General features: G+C 44.5%; 1 protein-coding gene across 1 annotated transcript; it reads left to right on the top strand.

Moving 5' to 3' along the window:
• The first annotated feature begins 337 nt into the window (after window positions 1–337).
• Window positions 338–27324, top strand: LOC309551363 (epoxide hydrolase 1-like). The gene is made up of 9 exons (XM_082251930.1): window positions 338–431; window positions 8644–8860; window positions 11804–11984; window positions 13745–13972; window positions 15303–15432; window positions 18328–18542; window positions 20529–20637; window positions 22602–22727; window positions 26974–27324. Exons 1-9 carry the CDS (start codon window positions 403–405, stop codon window positions 27173–27175), a joined length of 1437 nt encoding a protein of 478 aa, XP_082108056.1. The 5' UTR covers window positions 338–402; the 3' UTR covers window positions 27176–27324.
• The last annotated feature ends 573 nt before the right edge of the window (window positions 27325–27897 follow it).

Genomic DNA, 27897 nt, shown 5'->3' on the forward strand with positions numbered 1-27897 from the left:
CATCACAATATCACTTAACCATACACAGGTAGCAGCTTTTTGATTTGTCAGCGCACCCCTTATCACGTCAACTCCATATTAATGTCTATGGGGTGGGGTGGGGTGGGTGTTTATTTATGATGGTTCCAGAATGTGATGTCCAACATGTATATATCGGTGTGATGGTTAGGTGAACCCAACTTTTGCTTGTATAGTTTATTTTCCGGCATTCTGGTAGTTCTTGGCGATAAAGGGAATCTGTTTTGTTTTCCTAATTCTAACCTGCAGAGCCCGGGGTGAATCTTTGGGATTTATCCTGCTGTTGGATGGCTCTGATATATTATATGTCCAGAGAGGAGGAGTTACGTGGTCTGCCAGCATTGTGACCGCACAAAGTCCAGCCAGAGCAGACAAGGCAGGAGGATGTGGAGGCAGCTTCTGGATAATGGCAGGTGAGGGGTGCATTATCACATGTATGTATACGTCATACTGCACAACATATGAATATTTACCACAGGTCACGTAAGGGTTCAGGACACGGATCCACCTTATACGGGTCATGGAACTTACTCCACAGTGACATCTAATACCCTCATATAACACCTTCCATTCTTCATATAGGGCACATTGTGAGGTTATATGGGGTAATCAAGCCGTGCCTTTCCATTCATTTCATTGTACATGGAGTCACGTGACCGCTCTCCAGATATAAGTTATATTATACAGGAGTGACATCACCGCTCTCCAGATATAAGTTATATTATACCGGAGTGACATCACCGCTCTCCAGATATAAGTTATATTATACCGGAGTGACATCACCGCTCTCCCGATATAAGATATATTATACAGGAGTGACATCACCACTCTCCAGATATAAGATATATTACACAGGAGTGACATCACCGCTCTCCAGATATAAGTTATATTATACCGGAGTGACATCACCGCTCTCCAGATATAAGTTATATTATACCGGAGTGACATCACCGCTCTCCAGATATAAGTTATACTATACAGGAGTGACATCACCACTCTCCAGATATAAGATATATTATACAGGAGTGACATCACCACTCTCCAGATAAAGATTATATTACACAGGAGTGACATCACCACTCTCCAGATATAAGATATATTATACAGGAGTGACATCACCGCTCTCCAGATATAAGATATATTATACAGGAGTGACATCACCACTCTCCAGATATAAGATATATTATACAGGAGTGACATCACCGCTCTCCAGATATAAGATATATTATACAGGAGTGACATCACCGCTCTCCAGATATAAGATATATTATACAGGAGGGACATCACCGCTCTCCAGATATAAGATATATTATACAGGAGTGACATCACCACTCTCCAGACATAAGATATATTATACAGGAGGGACATCACCGCTCTCCAGATACAAGATATATTATACAGGAGTGACATCATTGCTCTCCAGATATAAGTTATATTATACAGGAGTGACATCACCGCTCTCCAGATATAAGTTATACTATACAGGAGTGACATCACCACTCTCCAGATATAAGATATATTATACAGGAGTGACATCACCGCTCTCCAGATATAAGATATATTATCAAGGAGTGACATCACCGCTCTCCAGATATAAGATATATTATACAGGAGGGACATCACCGCTCTCCAGATACAAGATATATTATACAGGAGTGACATCATTGCTCTCCAGATATAAGATATATTATACAGGAGTGACATCACCGCTCTCCAGATATAAGTTATATTATAAAGGAGTGACATCACCACTCTCCAGATATAAGATATATTATACAGGAGTGACATCACCGCTCTCCAGATATAAGCTATATTATACAGGAATGACATCACCGCTCTCCAGATATAAGTTATATTATACAGGAGTGACATCACCGCTCTCCCGATATAAGATATATTATACAGGAGTGACATCACCGCTCTCCAGATATAAGTTATATTATACAGGAGTGACATCACTGCTCTCCAGATGTAAGTTATATTATACAGGAGTGACATCACTGCTTTTCAGATATAAGGCATTACGGTATATTATACAGGAGTGACATCACTACTCTCCAGATATAGATTATATTATACAGAAGTGACATCACCGCTCTCCAGATATAAATTATATTATACCGTAGTGACATCACCACTCTTAAGATATAGATTATATTATACAGGAGTGACATCACCGCTCTCTAGATATACTGTATATTATATTATACAGGAGTGAAGAATTGATATACAGTATATGTATTGTGGACTGATCCCCGGATATCCTCACGCATGTATCTACACATAACACATAACCTGCTGGGACATGTAGCTGAGCGTGTTGGGTGACGCGGGTCACACGGGGAACAAGACGCCGTGATTGGTAGAAAGTAAAAAAAGGAATATAAAACCTTTGTGTCTCTGTGATAAAAGAATAAATAATTCAGATAGTTGGCACGGAATGTTCTGGCAGTTTTATTCAAACGGTGAAAGTACAGAAAGTGTTATTCCATCCATAAGGAAACATTACACTAATCCCATCAATGGCTTCTGTCTATAATCCCATCATTAGTTTGTGTTCCTTCCGCCACTCTCAGGGCTAAAGCTGAACTCCCGGCAGACAGAAAAGATTAAAAATGAACTCCACTGAATGAAAATGAATGAATCATTAATATGTCATTACCATTCCTCCCAGCTTTAGACGTGGAGAAAATCTCCCCCCCCCCATAACCCCCCCCCCCCCGCACTAATCCTCTCTTTTCAGCTCCCAGAACAAATTCAACTCAAGCCCCCCCCCCCCCCAACAATTTCCCCACTCAACAAGAATCCTCCCCCTACCCCAAATCCCCTCCAGTATAAACAACCCCTCCCTCCCCCCCCTCCCCCCCAGCTCAAATCCTCTTTTTACCCCTCCCAGAACAAACCCTACCAGACCCCACCCCACTCCCCCCAACAATTTGCTCACTCAACAAACCCCCCCCACCCCAAAATCCCCTCCAGTATAAAACAACCCCTTCCCCTATCCCCCGTCCCAGCACAAATTCTCTATCTCAAATTTCTCCTGCCTGCACAAATCTTTTACCCCCTTCTAGCGTACATCCCCCCAAAATCCCACCTCCCAGCACAATTCATCCTCCCATCCCAGCAAAACTCTTCCCCCAATCTGAACACCCCCCCACCCCCCAGCACAAATTCTCCTCCCTAAATTCCTCTTGCCAGCACAAAACTTTTTTACCCTTCTAGCATAACATCCCCCCCCCCCCCAAATCCCACATCCCAGCACAATGTATCCTCCCATCCCAGCAAAACTCTTCCCCCAATCCGAACACCCCCCCCCCCCAGCACAAATTCTCCTCCCTAAATTCCTCTTGCCAGCACAAAACTTTTTTACCCTTCTAGCATAACACCCCCCCCCCCCAAATCCCACATCCCAGCACAATTCATCCTCCCATCCCAGCAAAACTCTTCCCCCAATCCGACCACCCCCCCCCCCCCAGCACAAATTCTCCTCCTAAATTCTTCTTGCCAGCACAAAACTTTTTTTACCCTTCTAGCATAACATCCCCCCAATCCCAAATCCCACATCCCAGCACAATTCATCCTCCCATCCCAGCAAAACTCTTCCCCCAATCCGAACACCCCCCCCCCCCCCAGCACAAATTCTCCTCCCTAAATTCCTCTTGCCAGCACAAAACTTTTTTACCATTCTAGCATCACATCCCAGCACAATTTATCCTCCCATCCCAGCAAAACTCTTCCCCCAATCCGAACACCCCCCCCCCCAGCACAAATTCTCCTCCCTAAATTCCTCTTGCCAGCACAAAACTTTTTTACCCTTCTAGCATAACACCCCCCCCCCCCAAATCCCACATCCCAGCACAATTCATCCTCCCATCCCAGCAAAACTCTTCCCCCAATCCGACCACCCCCCCCCCCCAGCACAAATTCTCCTCCCTAAATTCTTCTTGCCAGCACAAAACTTTTTTACCATTCTAGCATAACATCCCCCCCCCCCAAATCCCACATCCCAGCACAATTTATCCTCCCATCCCAGCAAAACTCTTCCCCCAATCCGAACACCCCCCCCCCCCAGCACAAATTCTCCTCCCTAAATTCTTCTTGCCAGCACAAAACTTTTTTACCCTTCTAGCATAACATCCCCCCCCCCCCCAAATCCCACATCCCAGCACAATTTATCCTCCCATCCCAGCAAAACTCTTCCCCCAATCCGACCACCCCCCCCCCCCCAGCACAAATTCTCCTCCCTAAATTCTTCTTGCCAGCACAAAACTTTTTTACCCTTCTAGCATAACACCCCCCAATCCCAAATCCCACATCCCAGCACAATTTATCCTCCCATCCCAGCAAAACTCTTCCCCCAATCCGAACACCCCCCCCCCCCCCCCAGCACAAATTCTCCTCCCTAAATTCCTCTTGCCAGCACAAAACTTTTTTACCCTTCTAGCATAACATCCCCCCCCCCCCCAAATCCCACATCCCAGCACAATTTATCCTCCCATCCCAGCAAAACTCTTCCCCCAATCCGACCACCCCCCTCACCACAAATTCTCCTCCCCAAAAAAGCTAGAGAGTGGATTGGAGTCAGTGGACTAATGCTGCAGTAGTGCGCCGCTCACTGCTGCAATAATTTTAAATCACTACTGCAGTGCAGTCACTGCAGTAGTGATTTAAAATGATTGCAGTGAGTGAGTGTGCTACTGCAGCATTAGTCCACTGACTCCCCACTGTCTAGCTTTTTTTCTAGCAGTTTTGCACTGACTGCAGTTAGTGATTTAAAATCATTGCAGTGAGTGCACTACTGCAGCAGTAGTCCACTGACTCCTCCAATCCACTGTCTAGCTGTTTGTTGTTGTCTAGCTTTTTTTCTAGCAGTTTAATTTGCACTGACTGCAGTGTTAAAAATGTTAATAAACAAACATTAACATGTTCAGTAAGCGCCCATTCAGACTGGCGCGACACGACTTGCTGGGGCAACCTGTGAAGTCGCGGTGCACGGCGCGACTTGCAGGGACTTCATATAAGTCGCCTCCAGGTCGTCCCAAAGTAGTACAGGACCCTTTTTCTAAGTCGGAGCGACTTGTGTCGCTCCTATTAGAACGGGTCCTGTACTATTCAATGGCGAGCGACCGACCGCGATTTGTCAAGCGACCAAGTCGCCTGACAAGTCGCGCTAGTGTGAATGGACCCTAACAGATTTGTGTCGAAAAATTGTGTTTATTTTGCAAAAATTTTAATGTTCAAAATATCGGCCCATATCGGCCGATACCGAAATGCAATGGCCAACATATCGGTATTGGCAACCAAAAACCGATATCGGTCAATCACTAACACCCACCCATTGGGGGTCACGAGATTGGAGGTGACGCACCTGACGAGCCGATATTTTATTTTCTGCATCACAATTTATCACTGGTGATTGGGACTGTCTGATTATTAACTTTTGGAAGGAACTTTCTATATTGGTTCTCAAATTTGCTTTAGCGATTAAGCACAAATTGCACGAACTTATATTATTTGGTATTTTTGCTTGTTTTATCAACACTTATCGAATATACTTCTATTTATTTAATTTTTTTAATTAATTTAAATATTTACAACACAGATTTCACCTTTAGTGCCGGTTCACACTTATGCGCTTGCGCTTGCAATGCGAATTTGCAGTGCGAGTTTCCCTTGTGTTTTTCAATAGTACCAGCGCGATTGTAATGAAAATTTTATTGCGTTGATTATGTTAATTAAGCTCAGGAGGGGTGGAGCTGAGGGGAAAATCAAACAAAAAATAAAAATTCGCACATAAGAATTCGCACATATCTGAACTGATAATGCGAGTCCAGACCGATTTACATTGATGTCTATGGAGACTAAATTCGCAACGCAACTCTGTAAACTCGCACAAGACCCTTTTTATCATCGCATCACATTCGCATCTGGATCGCAACGCATAGATGTGAACGAGTGTCACGAATTCAATGAATTTTGTAAATGCATGCGATTGGAGACTATTTAGAACGCATAGCATTCGCAGTACAAGCGCATAAGTGTGAACCGGCACTGAGGCTGCATTCACATGTCAGCTTATAATCGCGGGCAGAACCGCCGCGGTTCCGCCCGCGATTCGGAGATTTATTGCAAATCGCGGGACGCCTAGCGTTGCCCGTTGATTTGCAATAGCCCCCCAAACGCCGAGCGATGTTGCCGCGATTTACGCCCGCCGAATCGCGGCAACATCGCGCAAACAAAATCGCGGGACGCAATACGCTCCAAAGAAGCTCTTGTACTTTTTTGGAGCGTATTGCGTCCCGCGATTTTGTTTGCGCGATTTTGCCGCGATTCGGCGGGCGTAAATCGCGGCAACATCGCTCGGCGTTTGGGGGGCTATTGCAAATCAACGGGCAACGCTAGGCGTCCCGCGATTTGCAATAAATCTCCGAATCGCGGGCGGAACCGCGGCGGTTCTGCCCGCGATTATAAGCTGACATGTGAATGCAGCCTTATTAATATTTTTTGCATACTGCACAGCACTTTGTATATTATATACAAAAAAAAAAAAAATAGACTTCTACTTCAAGGGTTGTATATGAGATCTGTGCTTGTCTCAGGACATTTATGGTCGAATGGCAAAGTTAGAAGATTGCAGCTTTGCTCACAGGAGACCTATTTTGGGGTGGAGTGCCTGCGACATATAACCTTGTTTGTATATCTCATGTGCTGGAGAAATTCTTTTCATAGATAAATATTTCAGTGGAGATTGTCACGTACAGAACGGAGCAGAGAGCAGCCCATGGCTGTCTATACAGGAAAGTTAATATTTAACATTAAGTAGGTAAAGAGTGACTACTGCTTCTCCAGAGTGCAAATCGTGAAGTGGGAATAATTAACCAATCACAGTCCTCATGGTAGAAATGGTGGAATACCCCAGAATTCTGGCCAATGTCCGCTCAGTGATCATTAATTCCAAGATCTATTACAGAGGTGGGATCAATCAAAGTTCCTTTCTGTCATTACAGGGGCTTCACTATGCCTGCTGTACACAGGGCCGGTGCTAAACTATTTTACGCCCTAGGCAAGACCAGCTACTCGCGCCCCCCCGCCCCCAAAAAAATAAAGTAAAAAGGGAAGGGGTTTAAAACTCATCTATGTCATACCCAGTGACCCTGATCTGATGGTTCCTCTATGTTATGCTGTCATACCCAGTGACCCCCATATTCCTCCATGTCACACCTTGGGACCCTAATGTCCCTCTATGCCACACCATGGGACCCCAATGATCCTCCATGTCACACCAGGGGCACCTGATGTTCCTCCATGTCATACCCAGAGACCCTGATGTTTTTCCATGTCACACCTGGGGACCTCAATCCCCCATAGCACACCCTGGGACCCCAATTCCCCATGGTAGAAATGGTGGAATGAAATGCAGGTAAGGGGAAGAACCAGCGCTATGGATAATTTCTCAGAGACTTTAATTACATAGGTTGCAGCCACCAACCAACCCCTAAAAATAGGGGTCAAGTATCGTATAGAGGGGGGAGGTAGTTGGAAACGGCGCTACCTTTTATATATATATAGTAAAAACAAACAGTGTATCCAGACCGTAGATTAAAATATGTGCACTGGCACTTTATTTTGCACATATTTTAATCCACGGTCTGGATACACTGTTTGTTTTTACTATATATATAAAAGGTAGCGCTGTTTCCAACTACCTCCCCCCTCTATATGAGAAATGGTGGAATACCCCATAATTCTGGCCAATGTCTGCTCAGTGATCATTAATTCCAAGATCTATTACAGAGGTGGGATCAATCAAAGTTCCTTTCTGTCATTACAGGGGATTCACTATGCTCGCTGTACAGTGCAGGAGGAAAAAAGAGCTGTCCTCTGCTGCATTCTCCATTATCATAACTTAGATTTATTGCAGTCCTGCATTTATTCAAAAAAGTAGCTAGTGTAAGTACCTAAATGTTACTTTAAATTAGCTTCCTGTAATCCCCTACAAAGCAGATCTCACACCGAGAAAGGTGGGACAGCGATGGGAGGGGAGCCAATGGGGCTCTCCTGTAGTGCACATGTTTGGACAGGAGGAGTGATCAGAGGGGTGACTCATGAGCAGTGCTGGGACAAGGCCATCCAGCACCCAGGGCAAAGGCGCCAAACTGCACCCCCCCCCCTTTTCCTTAGGCTTAGGGTCAGGGCGCCCCTATCCCTGCAATAAACTATTGCACCCAGGGAAGCTTCTCCTCCTGCCCACCCCTTGTCCCGTGAGAATGAGGGCCAAAAAGCCCTGTCCCATGTGCCAATTCTAAGAGCATGCAGGTCATATTTTATACTTTTCAGTTGATTGGTGCATGCAAACTTTGTTCTCCAATTTTATGTTGAGGGTGTAGGCCAGGGGTCTTCAAACTATGGCCCTCCAGTTGTTCAGGAACTACAATTTCCATCATGCCTAGTCATGTCTGTGAATGTCAGAGTTTTACAATGCCTCATGGGATGTGTAGTTCCGCAACAGCTGGAGGGCCGTAGCTTGAGGATCCTTGGTGTAGGCAGTTCATACTGATATTTTGGATGAGGTGTGCAATCTGTCTTTCAATGATGGATTTTAAGTGTGCTCTCCTCTCTCCGCAGGGAGGCCCTCAGCACTCACTGGCCTCACAGTTTTCTGGTCCCAGCCGTTGCTGTCGGTGTGGGGGGCGCACTGCTCTGCTGGAAGCAGTATGGCAAGAAAGTGAAGTCCCTTGAGCTGGGAGAAGGATGGTGGGGCCCAGGGGAGAGGCCCCATTTACTGAGTGAGGATGCCAGCATTAGGCCGTTCATCATCGAGGCCTCCGAAGCTGATATTGAGGTATCATTCAATAAACATTTATCACCTACAAGTCTTATTGTGGTATATACTGAGACTGCAGTGCATGGTCTTTATGTCATTGGAGCTCTTTAAAAGATCACTGCACCCACAAATGCTACTTTATTGCTTGGTGGATACTGGAGAGTTTAATCCCCTGGGGGTCTGAGTTCCCACATCCTTATACCCTTTGAGGGGCTTTGACTCTACATGATGGATTTATCATTTATTGTATCCATATTATATTGTAGAAAGTAATAGGAGAAGTAGGAACACCCCAGGATGAGTGAGAACACCCAGTAGACCAAGGCCGGGGGAAAATGCAACAGACCACGTTGAGCAGTTACATCCAACAGATCAATGATGGAGGGAACATTCAACAGACCAAAGTAGGCACATTCATCCAACAGACCAAGGTGGGCGGGAACATCCAAAAGACCAAGGTAGGCATTGCCACCCAACAGACCAAGGTGGGCGGGAACATCCAAAAGACCAAGGTAGGTACAGTCATCCAACATACCAAGGTGGACGGAAATATCCACAAGATCAAGTTAGGCAACGATACCCAACATTCCATTGTGGGCAGGAACCTCTAACAGACCAGGGTGAGCAAGGACACCCAGAAGACCAAGGTGAGTAGGAACATCCAACAGACCGAGGTGGGCAAGGACCCACAACAGACCATGGTGTGCAAGAACACACAACAGACCAAGGTGGTCAAGGACCCACAACAGACCATGGTGTGCAGGAACACCCAACAGACCAAGGTAGGTGGGAACATCCAACAGACCAAAGTAAGTAAGGACCTTTAATAGACTATGGTGGGCAGGAAAATCCAACAAACCAAGGTAGACAGGAACACCCAACAAACCAAGGTGGGCAGAAATATCAAAAAGTCCAAGGTGGTGGGACATGCAACACCAAGGTACCTGGGATCTGATCCAGGACCTATGGAAGAGAGATCTTGCTGCTGGAGTTGATGAAGAAAAGTAACAAACGAGCAGGCAATACATTTCCAAAAAAACAGGAGGTTTTATTGACAGCTGCAGCTGGGAACAAATTTATTATTTGTTTAAAGAAAGAAAGGCACGCAAGCCTTCTTATAACAATTTTTGACCATAGAATTAAATGTGGTGCAATATGATTGGTTTTAAAAACATACATCAATGTAATCACCATAAATAAAAAAATAATGAACATCTGCAGTTCAGACACATGTCTGAAACTGGTTGGAACTGTCTGAACTTTATTCTAGTAGTCTTTCACTGAGTAAAATTGTGACTGTCTTATAAAAAATATCAGTATGAGCCCCCGTTCACACTAAGGCGACCTGTGAGGCGACCTGGTCGCCTCACAGGTCGCCGTAGGTCGCCTTCCATAGGGAAGCTGCTGACCCGTTCTAATAGGAGCGACACAAGTCGCTCCGACTTAGAAAAAGGGTCCGGAGCTTCTTTGGGGCGACCAGGAGGCGACCGCCATAGACTTCAATGTTATGAAGTCCGTGGCGGCCGCTCCGAGGTCGCGGCGCGCTGCTCGCACCGCGACCTCGGAGGTCGCGGTGCGAAGTAGCGTCGCGGTAGTGTGAATGGGGGCTAAAGCAGAAAGGTCACCTAGAGTTCAACTTTTAGATGTAGCTTTCTATATTATGAAATAATATACAGTACTATACATTACTAAAGACCAATAACTATTGCTTTAATATTGATTAATAATATGATGATAATTCGACTACTACTATAATAATATTAATAATAATAATAATAATATAAAAATCTTAATAATTAATTATTATAATATTAATAATTATATTAATAACATATGCAAATTAATACGAATAATATGAAATATATGGGTTAATATGAAATTCTACAACAGTCAAAAAGCCTAAAGGGAGATGCAATAAACCAAATTCCCAACGAAAACATCACCTTTAGGCGGACCTTTTTTTTCAAAGGAGTTTTCACAGCTAAATTAATTTCTGCATTTGCCTGGCTTCGGAGAAAATTTAATTTCAGTGGTTGCTTACTAGAGATTTTATTTCTGCATTGGCTATCCAGCCACAGACTGCAGGCTGTGTTTAGACTCGCCAAGACAATCTGACCACCAAATGGCTGTGCTCTTTTTACTACTGTTGCATTGGGGCTCATTCAACCTAGAAACATTATAATGTACATAATGACTTGCCTTACCGCAACACATGGTAACACACTGTAGATGTATAGTACTTTGTGGTGCATTGCAAATGAAAGTTCATTTCTCCCCAATGCACACCCACTGTGCCTTACAGATTTACAAAGCATATGTGCTCAGGCACTCCACCACAGATACATATGATCTGTGAGTTGCGCTTAAAAGAATGGTGCTGTTCCCATTAGGGGTAGGCGGATTGGTTATGCTGTGTTTTTTATTTATTTTTTTATTTTTTTTTTCAATATATATATTTTAATTGTATGTTTTTTCTCATTTAACTGTTACCTTGTACTCCTGTAATTTTCATAATTTTCTTCATTTTCCTAACTGTTGCTACATGTATCAAGCAATGAGTCAGAAGTAGCAAATAATTGTAAATGTTATTGTTGAAATTGTTAAATTAAAATTCCAATAAAAATTTAAAGTTAAAAAAAAAAAAAAATGTATGATTGGATGCCCCAGGTGTGCCTTTCCTCCCGCACAAATAGATTTACTATATCTACAAAATGTTGTATGTACACATTCTGTAAGCTGTTAGAGATCTATTTTTACAACCTTCAGGAGGTGCAGCATCTTCACTCCATCCTACCCACTGAGCATCTGCAGCGGTGCTCTCAAGTACAGAAGTGGGAGGAGCTTCAGAGGAGGGACAGAGTGAAAAGATATTTATCAGTGAATTGTAGTTCTTCTTTTTTTTATTGTTTGTCCATGCATAAGTTGAAGAATAGGCCAATCAGTTGTGATCTGTTTTTTCAGGACCTTCATGATCGTCTTGATCGCACACGGTTCTTTTCACCTCTGGAGGACTCCAGATTTCACTATGGTTTTAACTCCACTCAGCTGAAGAAAGTTGTTTCATACTGGAGGAATGAGTTTGACTGGAAGAAGCAAGTGAAAATTCTCAACAGATATCCTCATTATAAGACCACCATAGAAGGTATCACGGAACAGTTGGATGGTCAAAGCGACCTTTTTCAATTTTGTATAAATTGAGAAACTGTAATAGTTTGGGGTCAGTTTATATATAAACTATAAGAATCAATATAAGAAATCATCCTCCATCCAACATATCTGTTGGGAGCACATCATCCATTATTGGGTCTTCCCAGCACAGATGAAGTCTATTCACCATTATAGTAAGCCATTGTTCCTCCCGCAGGTCTGGAGGGGCACTTTTTCCATTGATTGGTCTTCCCAGCACATATGTAGTATATTCATCAATATTGTAATGGAACCTCAGACCCACACTGTACTTGTGGTCTTCCGTCAGTATACGGCTTCCTCGCAGTCATGAACATAGATATCAAATCCCAGCCGCCGTCATACAAAACTAGCCTTACAGTTTGTATACTGGAAACAACTAACTCCTTTATTAAAAAAAGAAACAGACTTTTATACACTTTAGAAGTAGGTCGGTCACTACATGAATATTTACCCAAAACATCACACAATGAATAGCTAACGAGGTACAGCTGACTCATAGCTAATCCCAATTAACATGGTAATTAACTCATTACACTTAAGCCAGCCTGGAAGAACAGACTGCCGGCACCAAAGCTAAAACAAGATACAAATACACATATCATAGTGTAAATACTGAGAACCCACCGTAAACAATAGGTGAGCAAATCAGCATGATTTACAATGCGTGGAAGACAGGTGTTTGAGCTGATGACATGCATCTGTTACAAGTCTGACCAAATGAAGCAGTCCAAACCATCAATTTATCTATCACATAGTTTTTTCACTGTCAGTGACCGTGCGAACCGTCACAAATATCATAAATCATCTTTCTTCCCACAGATCTGGAGGTGCAATTCATCCATTGATGGATCCTCCCAGCACAAAGTTTCTCCAGCAGATCTGGAGGCACATTCATATACTGGTGGGTCCATCCAGCAGAGAAGTAGTATATTCACTAATATCATCCTTCCTCCCGCAGATACTACATCTACTCATGGGTGTTCCTAGCACAGGCATAGTATATTCACTAATATAATAAATTGTCCATCCTCCCGCACATCTAGAGGGACATGTCATGTATTGACGGATCCTCGAAGCACAGAAAAAGTCGAATAACCTCTATAGTAAACCACCATTCCTCCAGCAGGTCTGGAGGTACATTCATACATTAAAGGGTCCATCCAGGAGAGAAGCAGTATATTCATCAATATTGTCCTTCCTCCCACAGATCTGGTGGGGCACATCATCCATTGATGGGTGTTCCTAGTACGGATGTAGTATATTCACCAATTTAATACATTGTCCTTCCTCCCACACATCTGGAGGACCATGTCATCCATTGATGGATTCTCCAAGCACAGACAAAGTCTATTTACAACTATGATAAACCACTATTCTTCCAGCAGGTCAAGAGGTAAATCCCTACATTGACAGGTCCATCCAGCGGAGAAGTAATATATTCACCAATATCCTTCTTCCTCCCTCCCGCACATGTGGAGGGGCATTTCATCCACCGATGGGTTTTCCCCGTGCTGACGTAGTATTCACCACTGTAATAAATCATGCTTCCTCCCACAGGTCTGGAGGTACATTCATACATTAATGGGTTTATCCAGCACAGACAAAGTCTATTTACCACCGTAATGAACCACCATTTTATCCGCAGGTCTGGAGGTATATTCATACAAATACACATATGTAGTATATTTACCAATATCATCCTTCCACCCTCAGGTTTAGAGGTGCACTTCATCCATGTGAAGCCCCCACAGTTGTCCTCCAGGCAGAAAGTTCGCCCCATGCTGATGGTCCATGGTTGGCCAGGATCCATATATGAGTTTTATCACATAATCCCGCTCCTGACAGACCCCGGGAAGCACGGCTTGGACCCAAATGTTGTCTTTGAGGTCATCTGTCCATCTATCCCAGGGTATGGCTTCTCAGAGGCATCACACAAGAAAGGTGAGAGGTGGGGAAAGGGGACGCTGCATGGTTTTGTCATAATTGGGTAAAAATGTGAGGTTAATAAAGTGTATTTTTGATTTATTTTTTTTATAAAGAGTATAAAATGGTTTAGTTGGTGCATTTGTGGAGGTGCATTGGGGCGTCACATGTACCCTCAGTGGCGGATTGCCATTCTATTCCTGTTCCAGTAACACCTGAGCTGCGATAACACTAGGTAAAATCTGAATTTTACTGCATTATCACATCTCACACTAACACGTGATCCAGGGTGCATTTGTTGTGGCGCCTCTTCCTTGGAAAGGCATCTCAATTACAGCAACATCTGCACTGCAGTAAACCACAACACATATGCCAGGGTGCGTTTAAAAAAAAAAAAAAAGATCAGGTCCATCCTCATTTCTTAGTACATTAAGATGCATTCAAAATAAATGGGATGCCCTAATGCACAATATTGCACTGCAGTAATGAACATAACGCAATGCATAATCTCAATGAACCCTAAGTCCTCAGTTAAGCACTGCTGCGTTAGGGTCAAGCAATTTGCTTAAAATATATCTAAAGCCACAACTTGTTTTTTATTGTTTATATGGAGTATCTTCAAAGTCTGAATGTGATTCATAGAGAGAAAGGAAATTACACAGTAGAGGCCTCACCAGAGACAGACTGGCAACTTTAATCCCAGGGGGCAAGTACAAACCAGAGGCCCATGGTGCAGCAACTCGGTCCCACTCTCTCTCTTTCCGGCCTCCTCCTGACCCCCATTCCAGGCTGAAGCTCCGCTCCAGGTACTCTCTACTCACCGGCCGAATCTGGTTTCCCGACCTGGCCAGCAGGGGTGGTTGGAGGAAGCTGGGACAGCTCTGTCGGTGCTGGCCGGATGAGGAGAGTCTCCAGCGGGGCATGATATCGGCCTCTGCTCAGACACAGCTTACACCATCCATGCTGGGGGGAGGGCTGCACTCTGTCCTTGTCTTTTTCCTCAGTAGGACAGCAGCAGGGGCTTTTTACTTCTCTTCACCAGGAATCCTTTAGGCATTTCTGTGGCAGAAGCAGTGCAACCTTTTTATGGGGTATCAGAGTGGCCCGGGGGGCAATTGCCCCCCTGCCCCCTGGCCCAGTCCTCCCCTGGGCCTCACAATCCCAGTGACCCTGTGGAGTGCTCCTTGGGATCTGGTAGCAATGAATTGCAAAGAATTCAGAATATAGGGTCCCTGTAGTGAGAGAAGTGCTGCAGCTGTGCCTGGTGGTCTAAGACCATTAGTTGCCTGTCTGCATGGAGGTTCCCCTGTTTGTTCATATCATAAAATTTGTTTTCTCCATAAAACAGGATTCACGGCCCTTGCCGCGGCACGGATATTCTACAAATTGATGCTTCGACTGGGGTTCAAGGAATTTTACCTGCAGGGTGGAGATTGGGGCAGCAGAATCACCACTCTCCTGTCCCAGATGAAGCCAGAGTAAGTACGAGGTTTTGTATGTATAAGACTGCATTCACACCTGAGCGTAGTCTTTTAGCATGTTTCTGGCTTTTTTGGTGCATTTGTATGTGCAATTTCCGTGTTTTATACAGCATTTTTGAGCTTTGCCATTTTTTTATTAGCCAATTAAGGAAACTATCATCTGTTGCATCATTTGTTGCTATGTTTTTCAGCTTTTTTAGCTTCTCCATCAGCTTTTATTTCTTTTTTTATTACTATTAATAATATTATGCATTTATTTTATTTATTTTTTGTTAGGGTAAGGGGTTCGAGTTAAGGCTAGGTTAGGGCTAGGATTAGGGGTCAGGGTTATGTATTATTTATTTTTGTTAGGGTTAGGGTGGTAATAATACTACTCCTACTACGAATAATAATAAATAATACGTTATTATTATTACTATATTATTTTTATTATTATTTTTATTATATAATTATTATAATAATAACATTTTTTCCAGGTTTGGGCGTTTATTTATTATTATTATTATTATTATTAGTATTAATAATAATAATGTATTTAATATATTTTTGAAGTTTAGGAGTTAAATATTACTTATTTATTATTACATAATAGTCATTTATTTTATTATTAATTCATGATCATTTTTAGTTATTTGTATATTTAATTTAGATTTATTTATTCATTTATTATTATAATTGTATTTTTTTTTTTTTAATTTTAGCAGAAAATGGGGATAGAAATGTGCCCAAAATGTGCAAATCTGCCTATTTTGAGCTACAAAAAAGCTCCAGAACTTTTTTTAGTTTCAGGCGTTTGGCTTCAGGTTACTTGGAGTGGAGATGCGAACCAACTCCATAGAGAATAATAGATTTTTTTCTCCTGCAGCCTTTTGGAGCTTTGAGCTTCAAGCTACAAAATGCTGAGTTGTGAATGGGGCCTGAAGGTCATCACCACACCATGGTATAAGGGCAGATACACACATTGATTTCCAAGGCCTAAAAGTTATAAAGCCCTAAAAAAATTGTATTATGTAAGAGCCGGTACAACAGCTTGCACCGCTGTATATTCCAGCCAAGCACACAGTAACAGTACTTTGTTGGTTAGCTATATACAGTGTATATTACAATGTGTAATAGTTGTCCTTCACAAGAAGTAAAGAAATGCCAACTAAAACTTTTCTCAATAAAGCATAGAAGCAATAAATCCTCTGTCGAGTTTTTATTGTTGTTTGTCTGCATGTAAGGCTCTTGAAGGCATGGTCTTGTCCTTGGTATTACCATTGGAATACTTTTGTCACTCTGGATCGATCTCTCACCATCCCATGGACATGATATGTGAATAAAGATAATGAGGCATCTAAGTGTACACTGCTATTATCCATTAAAATTGCACTCACATGAATCGGCACAATGGGCTTGTGCGGACCGTACACGCCAAAAACAGTAGCTGTCGGGAGCCGTGCTGGTGGGTCGCCGCTCATCCGTCCAGGTCTCCGTCCCCTATACGCGTGGCGTCTTATGCTTTCGCATCATGACTTCCTCAGTAGGGGGTCTGGTTCGGTTATATGGGCCACTTTCATAATGGAAACACTCAAAATATCGTACAGTACCGAACCGACACGAACTGATCCGCTCAGTGGAAACGAGGCATTAGATGTACATCCCCTTGTATTGAAGGCATTTTTTGAATTAAGGATTTTAAATTAAGCTACTGAGTATAACTCATCCTTCAAAGAGGGTGTGAAATATGTCTCCAGAAGCATGGACCAGGATACAGACTTGAGAGATTGGCCTCCAGTGTGCCCCAATGTCAGTTGGGCACAGTCTGTGGGTGAAGGTTCACAATCAGGAAGGCTGTGATTGACTTGGGACAATTGGTCCCAGGGTCTGCAGAAATGACCTGGGTTGGTAAAACTCTCTATGTGACCATGGAAGCTGATGTTGGGAAAAGGGAGGTGACCTCGGTGTCAATGAAGAATGAAGGAGTAGGCAACCACGGATGACCTGGGATGGTTCAGGCTCTTATGCCCTGTTTCCACTGAGCTTTCTGGTACGGTTCGGTTCGGTACGGTACACTATTTATGCCGTTTCCATTGTGAATGGTACCCTAATTCCGAACCGTACCGTACCACTTTTTTGGGACCCTTTCATTGGGGTACCAAACACATTAGTACCGTACCAACAGGGTGGAGCTACACTCTGCAGAACTTTGATTGGTTGACAGAGAATCGTCTATCACAGCTTTCCTGCTACACCACACCTATTGGCAGTGGAAACGCAAGGTGTACCGTACCGAACCGTACCGTATTGAACCGAACCGTACCGTACCACTCAGTGGAAAGGAGGCATTAGTGTCTGAGAGTGGCAGATGGACCCTTTGTATCATGGCAAGTTTCCAACCTTATGGTACTGACGTAAGAAGAGACATATCGCCAGTGGTGAAGAGTAGCAGAGGTAGAGTTCCCACCTCCATGGGAAGGAAGCCCCTCTAGTTGAATGTTCGGGAAGTTTTCTTCTCATTTCATATAGATGTGACCACATAGGAAATGAGAGGGAAGGAAGTCTCCTAATAGGGAACCAGACAGCAATAAAGAACTAAAAAAAATGTTGGCTGTAGTTACACTTGAAATGCTATATCCAGAACCCTCGATAGAGGGCTATTTTCGAAAAGGATATTACTGGATCCTGCTTGCCTTTTACCCCAGGGCTCAGAAGATTTAATTAGGGCTCCCGGAATTATCACTGAGGCTAAGCAAGACACAGAATTTCACAGCGATTCATGAATATTATCAGATACTTCAGTGTTTCTTCCAAATGTCATTTCTGTCAAAGCACAGGTCCCGTCCCAATAAAAAAACAATGTTCTCTGCTCTCTCAATCTCTCCATATAACTTACCTACATTTTTCCTCCAGGTCAGTGAAAGGCCTCCACCTCAATTTCTTGATTCTCCCATCTGGTGGACTAGGGAGGCTGAAATCCCTGATAATTGGCCGCTACGCTCCCTGGCTGGTGGGCCTGACGCGGGAAGACGCAAGGCGTATATATCCATACATGGAGAAGAACGTGTTCGGCATTCTCCTGGAGAGTGGGTACCTCCACATACAGGCCACCAAACCAGACACTGTTGGTAAGAATTGCCGAAAGCTGCAATAAGCATTCCCAATCCCAGCAGGTGTTGCTGTTCTAGCAGAAGTGTGAATGTATACTGAACAATCACTCTGCCAGGCATGTCCAACCTGCGGCCCAGGGGCCGCATGCAGCCCGAAACCGCAGGCAATGCGGCCCACTGCCCCCTGACAATTTATTTTTTTTGCTGGGGAGGAAGGAAGTCGAGTTGGGGGAACGGCCACAGAGGCTGCTTCGGAGGGCATCATCCACTAGTTGTGTTAAATTACTGCGGGGGGGGGGGCAGCATGGGAAGGGCGCAGCGGCGTTTTATTACTTATATACCTTAACTATAGTATATATGTTATATGCAACCCGAGAAAATTTCTCTACACTCAATGTGGCCCAGAGAAACCAAAAGGTTGGACACCCATGCTCTATGTCTTCACAGGGAAATGAGATCATTGAAGTTTATTTAACTAGATGCTTGGTTATTATGTATAGACCCGGAGTAAAAAAAAACAAACCAAAAAAATAAAAAAATAAAACCTTTACTATGTCCTAATAAAATAATAGAAAAAAACCATATTCGTTACTCTTCTGCTAGCTTCAAGAAACCCTGCTAGGTTCTAGGAGAAAGGCAGCCGAAAGTTCTCTGCAATAGAAGAGCTACAGTATAATAGTCACCATAGGCCTGCACACAGGGTGTGCCTGGTGTGCCTGGGCACACCCTAATCACCCTGTGTGGTGCAGGTTCTCCCTGTTTAAATCCCTGATATTTCACCAAAGGCCCCTGACGGGGATCCTAAAAAATGTGTAAAAAAATAACACTAATAAAATTGTAAAAAAATAATAAAATATAAAAATAAAAACTACTGACACTATCTACTGCCCTATAGACACCATCAGTATACCCAGGCACACCAAAATATGTGTTTGAGCTTTGAGGTGCACACCCTAATGCAATAAGCTGTGCACACCTATGATATTACATTTTCTGTTACAGAGAAAGGAGGGGAGGTAGGAGACATGGGACACCAGAGCAGGGCAGCCATCAGACATTTTGGGGCCCCTTACACAGATTTTGGCCTGGGCCCCTCCCATGGATCTGACTGCCAACATTCCCTAAGGCCAACCTACTATGTCATCATCCTCCTCCAGTCGCATGTCCTCCTTCTCCTCCAGTCCCATTTCCTCCTTCATCCCATGTCCTCCTCCACCTCCAGTCCCATCTTCTCCATCCCAGGAAAATAAAGGTTCTAGTAAATGCCACCCCTCCTGTCCAAGAGTGAACAGCTGGGGATTAGGGGAGGGCAGGGCCTACAGCTGTGTGTGAGGGCTAGTGAGGGGCAGGACCCCCCACATAGTGCCAGCCTGCAAGGGAACGGCGGAGCTTACAATTGAATGGTATTGCGAGGACAGGTTGCAGCCCAACCCTGTTTTGGGCCCCTCGGGATGCCTGGGCCCCTTACATGTGTATGGGCTGTACCCCCCTGATGGCAGCCCTGCACCAGAGAGGTGACTATTATAGGTGTGCCCAGCCTTTTCAATTAGAGTGTGCACCATAAAGCTCAAACACATGTGTATGTGTGTGTGTGTGTCTACATATATATGACCCCGGCACATTGATCTCCCTGCCGGCACATTGAAAGAGAAGTGCGTTAACACTTCTTTAATGGCAAAGCCAGTAAGAGGGAAATCTGTCCCATCTTCCTGCCAGAAGGCGCGCACAGCGATAGTGCTAATGTGCATGGGGTGATTAGGGTGTGCCCAGGCACACCGGGCACACACTGTGCACACGCCTATGGTCCCAATTTGTTTAGTGTAGCTGCGCAGATTTGACTGCTGATTCCTGACGCTCCTGCTCACGACCCACGAGTGCCTCTTCTACGCTCTGTTTATCTATCACTGTGTTAGATGCACCCCTTCCAGGCCCGACTCTGTTTCCTCTGCCCCCCCCCCCTTCAGGGGCCACTTCTGCTTCTCACAGGACTCTATTCTCCTGCAGGTTCCGCTCTGATCGACTCTCCAGCTGGACTTGTAGCCTACATTCTGGAGAAGTTCTCGAGTTGGACAAACACTGAGTTCCGTGATCTAGAAGATGGCGGCCTTAACAGGTGAGCGACAACATGTCATAACCTGTCACTTATAGTGAGCTGCTCATTGGTCTTTCCTTTATAAACTGTAAGAGAAAAGGAAAAACTCTTACAGCATAAATTAGCATCAATTGTCCACATTCAGACAAGTTGATAGACCAATCTTGCTCAACCTTTTTACCCCAGAGGAACCCTTGAAATAATTTTCAGGTCTGAGGAAATCCTGCTAAAATCAAATCATTGGAGGTCATTGGGACAAATGGCCCTTACATTGGTGGTCAGTGGGAAGAATGCTCCTTACATTGGTGATCAGTGGGAAGAATGTCCCTTACATTGAAGGTCACTGGGACAAATGCCCCTTACATTGGTGGTCAGTGGGAAGAATGCTCCTTACATTGGTGATCAGTGGGAAGAATGTCCCTTACATTGGTGATCAGTGGGAAGAATGTCCCTTACATTGTTGGTCATTGGGAAGAATTCTCCTTACATTGGTGGTCAGTGGGAAGAATGTCCCTTACATTGGTGGTCAGTGGGAAGAATGTTCCTTATATTGGTGGTCAGTGGGAAGAATGCTCCTTACATTGGTGGTCTGTGGGAAGAATGTCCCTTACATTGGTGGTCAGTGGGAAGAATGCTCCTTATATTGGTGGTCAGTGGGAAGAATGCTCCTTATATTGGTGGTCAGTGGGAAGAATGCTCCTTATATTGGTGGTCAGTGGGAAGAATGCTCCTTACATTGGTGGTCTGTGGGAAGAATGTCCCTTACATTGGTGGTCAGTGGGAAGAATGCTCCTTACATTGGTGATCAGTGGGAAGAATGTCCCTTACATTGGTGATCAGTGGGAAGAATGTCCCTTACATTGTTGGTCATTGGGAAGAATTATCCTTACATTGGTGGTCAGTGGGAAGAATGTCCCTTACATTGGTGGTCAGTGGGAAGAATGTTCCTTATATTGGTGGTCAGTGGGAAGAATGCTCCTTACATTGGTGGTCTGTGGGAAGAATGTCCCTTACATTGGTGGTCAGTGGGAAGAATGCTCCTTATATTGGTGGTCAGTGGGAAGAATGCTCCTTATATTGGTGGTCAGTGGGAAGAATGCTCCTTATATTGGTGGTCAGTGGGAAGAATGCTCCTTACATTGGTGGTCTGTGGGAAGAATGTCCCTTACATTGGTGGTCAGTGGGAAGAATGCTCCTTATATTGGTGGTCAGTGGGAAGAATGCTCCTTATATTGGTGATCAGTGGGAAGAATGCTCCTTACATTGGTGGTCTGTGGGAAGAATGCTCCTTACATTGGTGATCAGTGGGAAAAATGCCCCTTACACTGCTGGTTAGTGGGAAGAATTCTCGTTACATTGATGATCAGTGGGAAGAATGCTCCTTACATTGGTGGTCTGTGGGAAGAATGTCCCTTACATTGGTGGTCAGTGGGAAGAATGCTCCTTACATTGGTGGTCAGTGGGAAGAATGCTCCTTACATTAGTGATTAGTGGGAAAATTGCCCCTTACATTGGTGATCAGTGGGAAGAATGCTCCTTACATTGGGCATTGGTGGTCAGTGGGAAGAATGACCACTGAGGTGGTTAGAATGCCACACTTTTAGACAGCTAAAAAGATCTTTGCTGTCATGCAGCTGGCTCTGCCAATTGCGATTGGTTCTGGAGCTAGGCCAGCATCATCACATTGAAGATAAATTGACCACAGCTCAAGGAACCCCTAGCAGCCCCTGGATGAACCCTGGTTGACAATGGCTGTGATAGACCTGCTACCAACACAACCCGCAGATGCATTTGTCAACAAAATAATTGCCCAGGACTTACTTCAAGATATGGGGAAAGGGCAAATTCCAGCATCAAGAGGATCTCTTGGCAAATGTGTTGAACTTCAATCAGTGGAGTAAATTCATGTCAGCAATGACTTGTCAAAAAAAAAGTACAATGGCACACCAGTAGCCAACCACTAACATGTTTCTAACTATATTCAGAAAATTCTCCCTTGATGATCTCCTGACCAATGTGATGATCTACTGGATCACGGGATCAATCGCATCCTCCATGAGGTTCTACAAGGAGAATTTCCCAAGGAATTATAACAGCACCCCGGACACCAAGTGAGTATAGAAAATATATCATTGTAGCAAATTATGCATCTTTATGGGCCCTGAGGTCCTAGGGCTCTAACTGGGGTGTCCCTGACATCCTTACTTCTCTCCTTCCCTACATCCTTTCCTTCTCTATCCTTTTTGCCCCCCCCCCCCCATTTTGCGGAGGCCTCTGCCTACATATTTCTTTGTTATCCGCGTTGGCAGACCTGACTCCTGCGTTAACCTTACCAGTTAGCGTTTAGTCCACGTTCCTAGGTACAACACTAACTATTATTGTAATCCTAGCCTGTAACCAGGAATACTTATTGTTTTTCTTTTTTACTGCAACTGTTCTTTCCTCCTGACACTTGATAGTTAATATTTGAGAATTTATTGATGCATTGTACTTACCCACGCACTAACATGGGTTGGTTAAGTTTTATGAAAAATTTTATTTAAAAAGGTATAGCAAATGTAAAATATGTGACTGTAAGCTCCTCAGGGGCGGGTCCTCTCTTCCTCTGAGTATTCATTCTGCTCATTTCTGTAGTGTGCAATTTGTACTTCTTTGTTTGTTTAAAGTGTCACTAAAGGCAGAGTTCTTTTTTCGTTTTGGATAGAGAGGAGAGGGGTTAGGTCAGGTTTTATTGCTGTCTGTAACCCCGTTAGGGAGCTTCACCCTCTCTATTTGTCCTTTTTACCAATATCATTAAAAGTAAAAAAAAAATCCCAAATTTTGGGTTGACATCGGAAGAAGACTAGAGGGAAAAACTAGTTCTGGTGACCCTGGTAACACACCGGGATTCCCTCACTTTGGAGGGATTTCCTCTCACTTCCTGTTTTGGCTATGAGACAGGAAGTGAAGGGAACTCTCCCTAATGGGACACAGGTGGCAAAAAACCAGATGAGGGTTATAATTCTCCCTTACGCTATCCAAAATGAAAAATATGTTTAGCCTTTAGTGACACTTTAGGTACAGATCTGTGATACAAGTTAGCATTTATATGTAGCACTGTCCCTGTAGGACTTGCTGTGTGATGACTTATTGGGCCTCCTCTGATTACCAGCAGACAGTCACTAGGGGATTTTTTCACACATTCTTACCTCCAGTTGCCCGTTTCTCAATAAACAGTCCAGGGGATTTGGTTTTGTATTTATGGTGGAACTTGGATGGGGGATAATGGGATACTGCAACTGAAATATTCACAATAGACAAGGATAACTCTCACTTGCCTCACCAGGTTATTTGTGGAAGCAGTCACACTGCTTTAACCATACTGCCACTTGTATGGAAGAATTAAGTCTTCTTGCTCTCTCTAGCAGCAGACTTGATGCAACTACTTTATCTTCGGGACACTCTCTAGCATCCCCTTGACTGACACCCGTCCACTGACTCTTCCACTGAAGGGATGGCCCTCCTCAGGACAGGCCCCATGACACACACCCGTCCACTAACTCTTCCACTGAAGGGATGACCCTCCTTAGGGCAGGTCCCATGACACACCCATCCACTGACTCTTCCACTGAAGGGATGGCCCTCTTAGGACAGGCCCATGGACACACACCCGTCCACTGACTCTTCCACTGAAGGGATGGCCCTCTTAGGACAGGCCCCATGACACACACCCGTCCACTGACTCTTCCACTGAAGGGATTGCCCTCTTAGGACAGGCCCCATGACACACACCCGTCCACTGACTCTTCCACTGAAGGGATGACCCTCTTAGGACAGGTCCCATGACACACACCCGTCCACTGACTCTTCCACTGAAGGGATGGCCCTCCTCAGGACAGGTACCATGACACACCCATCCACTGACTCTTCCACTGAAGGGATGGCCCTCCTCAGGACAGGCCCCATGACACACACCCGTCCACTGACTCTTCCACTGAAGGGATGGCCCTCTTAGGACAGGCCCATGGACACACACCCGTCCACTGACTCTTCCACTGAAGGGATGGCCCTCTTAGGACTGGCCCCATGACACACACCCGTCCACTGACTCTTCCACTGAAGGGATTGCCCTCTTAGGACAGGCTCCATGACACACACCCGTCCACTGACTCTTCCACTGAAGGGATGGCCCTCCTCAGGACAGGCCCCATGACACACACCCATCCACTGACTCATCCACTGAAGGGATGGCCCTCTTAGGACAGGCCCCATGACACACACCCATCCACTGACTCTTCCACTGAAGGGATGGCCCTCCTCAGGACAGGCCCCATGACACACACCCATCCACTGACTCTTCCACTGAAGGGATGGCCCTCTTAGGACAGGCCCCATGACACACACCCATCCACTGACTCTTCCACTGAAGGGATGGCCCTCCTCAGGACAGGCCCCATGACACACACCCGTCCACTGACTCTTCCACTGAAGGGATGGCCCTCTTAGGACAGGCCCCATGACACACACCCGCAGAGTTGTATAAAGTACTCGAAACCCCTACTTGAGTAAAAGTACAAGTGCTCGATCAAAAAGTGACTTGAGTAGAAGTGGAAGTGCTCGATCAAAAAGTGACTTGAGTAGAAGTACTAAAGTATTCAACATTTTTTGTACTTAAGTATTGCAAGTAGTTTTTTTAAAAATTTTGCTACTCAAGTACTGAAAGTAAAAGTACCAGTAGTTTTGAAAAAAAAAAATTGCTACTCAAGTACTGAAAGTAAAAGTACAAGTACTGTTATGTAGTTATTAAAGAAAGAAGTCAAAAGTTTGAACATCATATTGTTTCTTATTATTTCAAATGCAGCTTTTATTTATACATACAGTAGCTTTTATTTTCGTATGCGCTGATAATACACATGTTTTGAGCTTCATGAAACCTGCCATCTACTGTTCTGGCAGTGGTAATTTTTATAATAGTAACGAGTAACTATGCAGCACAAAAAAAAAATATCAGAGTAGAAGTATTGAAATCATTGAAAAAATGTAGTGAAGTAAAAGTGGAAGTAGGAGGAAAAAATTCTACTCTAGGAAAGTACAGATACCGCCTTTCAGTACTTAAGTACAGTAGTGAAGTAGTTCTACTTAGTTACTATACATCTCTGCACACCCGTCCACTGACTCTTCCACTGAAGGGATGGCCCTCCTCAGGACAGGCCCCATGACACACACCCGTTCACTGACTCTTCCACTGAAGGGATGGCCCTCTTAGGACAGGCCCCATGACACACATCCGTCCACTGACTCTTCCACTGAAGGGATGGCCCTCCTCAGGACAGGCCCCATGACACACACCCGTCCACTGACTCTTCCACAGAAGGGATGGCCCTCTTAGGACAGGCCCCATGACACACACCCGTCCACTGACTCTTCCACTGAAGGGATGGCCCTCCTCAGGACAGGCCCATGACACACACCCATCCACTGACTCTTCCACTGAAGGGATGGCCCTCACAGGACAGGCCCCATGACACACATCCGTCCACTGACTCTTCCACTGAAGGGATGGCCCTCCTCAGGACAGGCCCCATGACACACACCCGTCCACTGACTCTTCCACAGAAGGGATGGCCCTCTTAGGACAGGCCCCATGACACACACCCGTCCACTGACTCTTCCACTGAAGGGATGGCCCTCCTCAGGACAGGCCCATGACACACACCCATCCACTGACTCTTCCACTGAAGGGATGGCCCTCACAGGACAGGCCCCATGACACAGATCTGTACTAACTGTAGGCATAATGAGATCCTTTCCAGTGTCTCCCTTCCAGTCAGGTCTGCAGGACATCCGAGTTCAGCTCCTCTCTGACTCTCAGGCCCTCAGGTCGACCACCAGAGGCCGCTTCTACAGAGGAGGGGCAGATGCCCCCTTCCTCCGGGACCCCTCTCTCCAGTTGAAGACATCTAGCACATGTGCCCTTGGCATTTATACAGTTACCCAGCATGCACTGAGACACTTTCCTCTGCCAATCACCAGGGCGGTAAAAATGCCCGTGCCCTCACTTGGCAGGTTTCCTCCCACTGTCCACTATGCCTCACTATTGGACCAGTGCATAACATTTCAGACAAACTGAGCTGCACCTGAGCACCATAAGAAGACCCTACCAATGGATCCTGCTCTCTGGTAGGCAGAGAGCAATATAAATTTACCTGGTAATCTCTCTGGTAAGCAGAAAGACCCAAAAACTATACTCTCTTCTAGAACCTACCTAGGAGGGTGCTACACATAAATGATGGATAATAAAGATAATTATTGTAGCCATTTTTCATAGGAATGTATGTGCAAGATGTTTAGTGGTTTTACACTTTTATTTTATTCCAGGATCGGGGTGTACGTGCCTACTGGTATCGCTGCTTTCCCCTGTGAGCTGGTCCACTCCCCTCGGGTTTGGGCAAAGGAGAAGTTCAGGAACATTGTCACCTACACATTTATGCCCCGTGGAGGACACTTTGCTGCCTTTGAGGAGCCAGAACTTCTCGCCCGCGACATCCAGAACTTTGTGTCGAAAGTGGAAAAGCTGTAAAATGGGGAGGGGCATTAGTGCTATTTTATAATTTTAGATGGTAGAGTCATGGGGAAGGATGATGTACCAAATGATGCTGCCGCTTTAAGATATAGACAATCCTAGGTTACATGGTCCAAAGCATCAGCCAGTCTGTGTGTTGCTGGATTCTGCTGAGCTTCATTTCCAGTTAAAGTAGGACTATGGCAAAAATAATTTTTTCATTTTGGATAGAACAAAGGAGGGCTGTCAGATTTTGTTTCGCCATCTCTGTCCCATGGCGGAAATTTCCCTTCGCTTCTTGTCCCGAAGCCAAACAGGAAAAGTGGAAGGAAATCTCTTAAAAAAAAATTGAAGGAATTTCTTGGGGACCCCCAGGTCACCAAAACTAATTCCCTTCTATTCCTTTTCTGGAACAACCCCAATTTTTTTTTTTTTTTTTATTTCACCTTCAATAATAATGGTAAACAGGACAAATAGAGAGGGTGAATCTCCTTGGGGACACAGACAGCAATAAAAATTGACAAGCATTCTAATCCCCCTTCTATCCAAAACTTAAAAAAAAAAAGTTTTGCCTTTAGTTATAATTTTATGTCCATGCAATTAGTCTGTTACTGCATTGCCTTTTATTAAAGGATTGTCGTCCAACCAGTGTCATTTCTTGCCCTGGCTAATAAGAATCCACAAACTTTAGAGATCTTTATTTCTCCAGTAAATAGATAAAAGACAGAAAAGAACCGGTG

Source organism: Pelophylax lessonae (assembly GCF_965119305.1).
Source record: "Pelophylax lessonae genome assembly, chromosome: 3".
NCBI classification, from domain to species: Eukaryota; Metazoa; Chordata; class Amphibia; order Anura; family Ranidae; genus Pelophylax; species Pelophylax lessonae.